Source organism: Myotis lucifugus, unplaced genomic scaffold (genome assembly GCF_000147115.1).
Source record: "Myotis lucifugus unplaced genomic scaffold, Myoluc2.0 scaffold_270, whole genome shotgun sequence".
Taxonomy (NCBI): domain Eukaryota; kingdom Metazoa; phylum Chordata; class Mammalia; order Chiroptera; family Vespertilionidae; genus Myotis; species Myotis lucifugus.
This window is the reverse complement of record NW_005871318.1, coordinates 690,864-698,705: the sequence shown is the minus strand read 5'-3', so window position 1 is coordinate 698,705 and position 7,842 is coordinate 690,864. Positions and strand designations below refer to the sequence as shown.

The 7,842-nt window shown below is 37.1% G+C and overlaps 1 protein-coding gene across 1 annotated transcript in view; it reads right to left on the bottom strand.

Moving 5' to 3' along the window:
• Positions 1-2,979: 2,979 nt before the first annotated feature.
• The window catches only part of FDX1 (ferredoxin 1), an 18,110-nt gene continuing 13,247 nt past the window's right edge, over positions 2,980-7,842 (bottom strand). The window contains 3 exon segments of the mRNA XM_014464846.1: positions 2,980-3,803; positions 7,315-7,347; positions 7,350-7,439. Coding sequence (XP_014320332.1) covers positions 3,685-3,803; positions 7,315-7,347; positions 7,350-7,439 — 242 coding nt within the window. The 3' untranslated portion in view covers positions 2,980-3,684.

Below are 7,842 nucleotides of genomic sequence, written 5' to 3'. Positions count from 1 at the left end.
CATTATTTCTATTCTTAAATATGTCTGTAATAGGAAACAAAGTTGATATGTAATGTTTGAATGTCTTTGAATGGCTTATACTTAGAATAGGTTTCATATATTATTTTAAATGTTCATAAAACACATTACTATTTTTTTTATTTCATTGAATTATAAGTTACCCTATAAATAAGAAAGCCATCTAACAAATTCTGATCTAAAATGCAGTTTACCTTATTCTTCAGAATGTAGAAATCTTCCACCTTTTACAAAATGTGGTTAACCACAATACTTCAGGTAGTGTCAGGGAAAGAAAAGCAATCAGAAGAGTTGTAGTATATAAAAAGGAAGAAAAAGAAAATATGGGAAAACATATAATGAATGTACGTTTCCCTTAGAAAAAAATCTTTCAAGTGAAATGTCATAGTTCTAATAAACACTGAGTGACCATGATAGAAACCACATGAATTACCACAAGATCCTTAATTAGTTATAAAGAAAAAGGAACCGTGTCCTTTAAGACAAAAATTAGGTAATATTTTCACAGTGAAAGTTAGGCAAAGGTTTTGGAAATTCTTAGAATGGCTCACTCAAAAAACTAACCAAGCAGTTCTGAGTTACTTATGTGATTACAGGTTGGTTTTATCTGAGAAAACCACATAAAATATTAAGTATTAGCACATAACCAACCATTATATAAAGTATTACACCAAAGGAAGATACCTTTCTTGATGGTAAAATGACATGAAATGTAAACTAAAATTACACAGCATTGAATGAGAGCCAATCGTTAAATCAACTGTCAAGAAAACCGTGGGGAGTTACAGAACAAAACAAACCATCATAATAAAGACACAAGAATCTTTCAAAACACAATATAACAGTAAAATCTAGCCCTTTTTAAAAACGTTTAGAACACTGTTAGTTAAAAGGCCAATTTCAAAGGCAATAATGTAAGTTAACCTAAAAATAATGGTTACTGTGGTGGCTTTAAAATATGTATGCCAGCGGTTCTCAACCTGTGGGTTGCAACCCCTTTGGCGGTCAAACGACCCTTTCACAGGGGTCGCCTAAGACCATCCTGCATATCAGATATTTACATTACAATTCATAACAGTAGCAACATTACAGTTACGAAGTAGCAACGAAAATAATTTTATGGTTGGGTCACAACATGAGGAACCGTATTTAAAGGCCAGAAGGTTGAGAACCCCTGAATTGTATGCAAATTCTTTGACATACAATTCAAATGATGGGCTAGGCTTAGTGCCTCACTTCTAGAAAAAAAAGTCAGAAGTGAGACTGTGTAGCTTCCATGACTAGGTCATCAGAAGGACAGCACTTCTGCCCTGGGCAGTGTTGCTCAGTTGGTTGAGCGTCATCCCATGCGCTGAAAGGTCACCGGTTCGATTCCTGGTCAGGACATTCCCAGGTTGCGGGCTCAACGGGAGGCAAGTGATCAATGTATCTCTCTCACATCAGTGTTTCTTTCCCTCTCTCGCTCTCCCTTCCTCTCTCTAAAATCAATAAAAACATATTTGAAAAAAAGAAAAAAGATACTGCTTCTGCCTGGAATGCAAGCTTTCTCATGGTGCTGGCTCTTAGAACCCAGCCATCATTGTGAGGACGCCCAGGCCACACAGAGAGGCCACGTGGGGGTGTTCCAGTCAAGAGCCTCTACTAGATCCCTAGCTGACACCAGCACCCACGTGCAGTCACATGAGGGGATCATCAGTCTGCAGATGGCTGCAGCACCGGCCTTTCCGTCTTCCAGCTTAGGCCACAGACGCTGTGAAGCAGTGATGAGCCATCCTGCTCTGCACTGTGAATTCCTGCCCATACAAATGGAGATCACTGTTGTCGTAAGCCACTAAGTTTGGGGCAATTTGTTTTGCAGTAATAGACAACTAACAGTTACCTGAATGCACACACTATTAAACATGAAAGAATTGTTTTTCAAACTGAAAACAATAATCTTTATACCAAACAATTTAGGATATATCCTCCATTTAATAAGTTTGGTAGGTTTTATTTAAGTGATACAATTAAACTTCATTAGTATAAATTTTTATATTTTGAAATCTGAGAAAATTAGAATCTAAATTTTAGTGTTTAGGCTGAATGTCATCATTAAGAGTTCTGGGAAGGAAAGTTTAGGTAATCCACGAAAGAATGAAAGGGGAATACTGAAGCTAATTAAGAGAACAAATTATTTTAAAGTACTTCATAGTAAAGTGCTCTCCACATAGAAGGCACTCGATAGTTATAAAATGTCAAATGAACATTCCCCTAAATTCTTCCTAATCATTTTTTACGTGTTAGCTTTAAGTATTCTATTTGGCAAATATGGTTGGCTAAGTTCAAGCAAATTATTTGTGCATACATGAATTTTATCTTTTCCTAATAAAAGGTGAGCTCCTGAGGGCATCCTTATCTTTTTCACCTCTGTATTCCCCAATGGGCACAACAAAATGTTGTAGGTCAATTACTGCACTTAACCAATATTTGTGCAAATGATCAAACTGCACAGATGTGCCTGAAGCTAACTCAAGGGTCTTATAGTTCACTTTCTCCTTTTATTTGTTCTGCCCTTCCCCATGATTAGTCCAAGCTAGTTGATGTTTTATTATATTTACAAGAGACACTGCAAACCCTTTTATATCATTTACCAGGGTACTCGGAGTAAAGACAAAGATATAAATGTCTGCTATGCGTAACTGGTCATCTGTGGTGATCGAGCCATCCCCGCATCTCCGGGACGATGCACGCTGCCGAGCTCACTGCACACCGCGCAGCTCTGTCCTGGTGGAAGGGGCTCGCCCCTGCCCAGCTATGCAGTGGGTGAGTCTGCTCATTTCCTTCTGCGGCTCAGGACAGAGAAAACCTAACCCAGAAGACCTCTATTTTGTTACAGGCAGAGATTTATAGATCAGCATTATTTTTTAAATATTACAAAGACACACCATTCTGCTTAGGACAGAAAAGAATAAAGACACCTAATTTTTTGTTCATTCCTCCAGTTTAGTCCAAACTTCTTTCAAAACACAAAACAACAGTAAACTAGCCCTTCTTAAAATGTTGAGACCCAACATATTTGACAGGGTTACATTGCCTATGCTCAGACTTACACTTTTCACTGAATAAAATTTTGAAATATTTATTTATAAGGTTACAACTGTCTTTGAAATTAATCAGTGAACGAAGCAACAGTTTTTTTTCCATTCACATTCACATTAATTACCACTATAAATAAGATATTCATAATTTCTCCAGTTTCAATCTAAACATTAAATTTGTAAAATTTGTAGTAACAGGATGTGGGTTCTGGTACAGATTTTCTAATTCACTCTTGGATCTCTGCCTTCACCCGCATCTCACAGGGATAGTGCCTTTTTAAACCTACTTTATAGGCAAATAGGCATAGAATTTATATGAAAACATTTTGCTAAAGTTGCTAAACAAACGTAAGGTAAAATATGTGCCGTTTTATCGTATGTTTTCTAATATTTGATTTGCTTTTTATAATTTAAACAAAACAAAGATTGCATACGTTCGGACTACAAAATTCAGTAATTATACAAGGTGAATTAAAGTAGTAAAGCAGGTCATCATAGTAAACTCATTCATCCATGCTCTCATTTAATTAAGAAATAATAATTATAAAAATAGGTAACATTTTGTGAAAATATTCCCATTTATTCTATCTTAGGAGTTCTTGCCCATATCGATGGATTGTCTGGCATCAGACATGGCATCCGGTACTTGAACAGTCATATTGTCCATAGACTTTGTCAAACAGATTTGGCAGCCCAATCGAGATCTGTATAAAAAAGGGGGAGGTATGGTTTAGTATTTAGGTGTTATTCATAAAACAATACAGTTGTATAGAACATTTTCTTACTCAAAAAAAGTTAAGAATTTATTTAACTTTTACATTTCTTTTAAGTTGAAAAACATATTCAACTCTCAACTAGAAGGTAACAAAATGTGATCATAAAAAACTAAAAGCCTAGTGGACCATGGCTTCATTTTAGTCTTTAGTCTCCATCATCTACTAATTGTTTCACCAGTACTACTGCTTTTTGGTGAAAGGACTGACAAGCAATGAAATAATCAGAAGGCACAACAGTGGAGAAGAGAACTGAGATTTTAGCAATGCCAAGAAAATGATTAATCAATTCCCAGATAATTAAAACCATACACAGACTATAAAGAAAGTCTTTAAAACAAAAAATTTGGAATAAACACACATATAAGTCATCAATTATCAAATATATATTTTCCCCACATTTTTAACATCTCTAAAATACAGTTAAATCTTAAAATTAAAGGCATCTAACAATCACTGCTACACTGGGAGGTGGCAGTCACATCAGTGCTGCAAACTTGGTCACAATATTCATATAGGTGCCTCTTCAAATGAGTTACAAGAAGTATGTTACTACTACATATGTTGAATTTAACTACCAGTCAAAATTATACCATTGTGATTAGCTAGTTATTAATAATAGGAAAGGAGCAAAGGGGAGGCCAAACATTATAGGCATGTCATCTGGGCAGCTTCACCAGGAAGCTGCAATTTCACACTCCCCAGGGAACCACCAGCCCATCCCCTGCAGATCACTGGCGGAAGGGACTGGATAAAGGGAAGATGGGTACATGCACAGTGAGTGGGGATGACATAGGGAAGATGCCTGTCAGTCAAACCTGAGAACAGAGATCATTAGCTAAAGGGGGCAGGGCCAATGCAAACCGACAAAAATTTGGGAATACATAATCCCGCAGACAAAGGAGTCTCATTCACCTGTGTTCCCTCCATAGCCATGTGGCCCTGAAGACCCCACATGCAAAGAACTAATGGACTGCAGCTAGAAACACCAACTAAGCTAGCCCGATGCTGGACTGGACACTGCTCCAACAGGAAACAAAAACTCGACAATGGCTTTGAACTTAGCCTTGCTGAAAATGAAATGGGACTTTTTTTCTTGGCAAGACAAAGGGAAATGGGACCTTGGAAACTCAGGGGTGCAATTCCACAAAATAAAGCTTTCTACAATATCTCCTCCTCCCATGGGGACTCCGGAAGTAAGCGCAAAAGGATTACAGAAGAAAGAATTAATACAGAAACACAGCGGAGTGTAAACTTGATATTCATAAATGTGTAAATTGATATTCATAAAGCAATTATTTGTCATTGGAAGAATAATTATAATCCCATTTTCTTCCCTTTTTCAGAATTACTACCAATTTTATTTATATTTTCCTTTTTTAACAATGATGTACAAATGTATGTCTAGGTAATTCAAAATAGCTATTTTACTATGCACAAAATAGGTTAAGTGATAATTTTGTGCCATATTTTTACTAGCAGTGCTCTTTTCTTTCTTAGTGGCAAACAAAAATAAATGCCAGTCTTACAATCCAATTGTCTTCGATTTGATGGAATGTGATGTGGAAGTCTTGGTTTCATTAGCACATTCATCAGACACTAACAGAGCATCTCAAGGCACAGCACTAAGTATCAGTGGGGGTACAAAGAGCAGCAACTCACTTCAATAGTTTGAACACCTCTTACATGCTGGGCGCCCAGGGATGCAATAGGAGGCAGCAGTGGGTTAGAACCTGAGAGCCAAACAGACCAGTGGTCCAGAATCTAGCCTGAACGTGGCGTGTACACTTTCTTAATGCCCCTCCCCAAACATTCATTTCCTAATCTCATCCTAAAGATGGATAATAAACAGGCTCCTCACTGGACTATGCGGAGGATTAGTTGCTAATATCAGTATTAAGGAGTGAACTTTTAATCAAATAGAAGAGATGAGACATATTTGCAGATAATCCTATATAATAAAGATGTAAAATGCAAATGGTCATTACGTAACGACTGACCGCGTAATGACCGGATCACAGATGAGCAGGAGGGTGGGGCAGCGAGCTACAAGCGGGCAGTGGAGAGCTACAGGAGAGGGCAGGGCAGCAAGCTATGGGGGGTGGGGGGTGCGGGGCAGCAGGTGGAGAGCTACCGGAGGGTGGCAGCGAGCTACTGGTGCACCGATTTGTGGGCAGGGCTATTAGTATAACATATGAGCTTGTGGCAAATGCCATAGAGAGTAAAAGCCAAAAGGTGTGAGGAGAAAGTACTTACATCTGTTCAGGGGAGATGGGGTTTAGAATGTGCTCTAAACATTTTTGTGAGGATAAGAAAATTTATGTTTTTAGATAAGATAGTTTGCTAAGACTCTAACAAAACTGTAGTTACATAATACACCTGAAATAAAGCTATTATTATTACTATTATTTTTAATTTTTTATTATTATTTTACATTAGGGTCACCAAATTACAGGTAAACACCAAAGCCAACATCACATAAGCCCTCATTATTTTGCCCCTTACACAGTAAATCAACTAGCTACTTTTCCTGGCTCCAAACAAACTATCAGGTAATGTTTAAGAATAAGGCATCACAGTCAGAGAAAGACAAGTATCACATGATCTCACTCATATGTGGAATCTAATGAACAAAATAAACTGTTGAACAAAATAGATCCAGAGACAAAGAAGCATGGAACAGACTGTTGAATCTCAGAGGGAAGGTGGGGGTGGGTGGGTGGAAGGGTAGAGATTAACCAAAGAACTTGTATGTATATATGCATAACTGGACACAGACAATAGGGTGGTGAAGGCCTGGGGTGGGGAGGGGTGGAGGGTGGGTGTGGGCTAGAAGGGGTCAATGGGGGTAGGGGGGACATTTGTAATACTTTCAACAATAAAGATTTTTTTAAAAAAGAATAAGGCATCACTTGATACCACTCACTTGTTACTTTAGATGTTACCAATTTTAAGAGTAATTCTACCTATTAATTAATAACAAGAATAACCTGACTGGTGTAGTTTAATGTACACTTAGAAGTAGAACTTCATCTTAACATAATTACTATTATATAGTAAGTATTTTAAAAATTCTGTTCTCAAGTAGGTAAAACTTTCCATTATAATTTCATTCAATTATCAAATCTATCCTTCGATGATACCATAAAAAGCATTAAATTTAATCCCAATTCACTAAATTGTGGCAAATAGTAATCCCTGGAATAAAAATAGACTAAATAACATTTATTTTTTTACTTTATAAAAAAGAAAAGTTTCATAAGAGCTAAACTGTGGAATAGTGGAAACAAAGAGAAATGTCACATTTTATATTCAACGTTTTTAACTGTTATCTATGCAGAAAGATCACTATTACACACACAGGTCTGGCCTTACACAGACGTGAACTAGTAAAACTTTTATTTTCCCAGACTATCAGTACAACTGAAGTGGCCCTAAATCTACTATCTGTAGCCCGTACGCCAGATCAAGCATGTCATCTCCTCATCAGTGATTGCTTCCAATTTGTCGTATATGTGCTTTTCAAAGATGAGGTGGCAGGTAGAGCAAGCCAAGGTTCCCTCACATGCACCTACAAAAGCAACAGAATTGAACTTACTCTGCTCTACATTAAACACAATTCAAAGTGGGTTTGAATTAAAGTTAATTATTTCTACATTTTAGATCAGCATTAGCATCCATAATTAAGACTTTATTCTGAATAATAATGGAAAATTAGGGACAAGCCCCCCCCCCCCCACACACACAATCTGAAATCACATTCACATATTATTTTTTAAAAGTTCTGAAAAGCTCAACACAAATCTGTAAAACCCCTATTGTATATAAAGAGGAATTTAGCAAGGCAAACCTTACAGGTTAAGTAATGGACATATTCCCTTCTCAGGCCTTTTCCTTTGGGATCAGGGAAAGAAAACAAGGTAAATTCACTTTAAGAGTCAAAAATGGCCGAAAACCCGGTTGGGGTCAGTGGA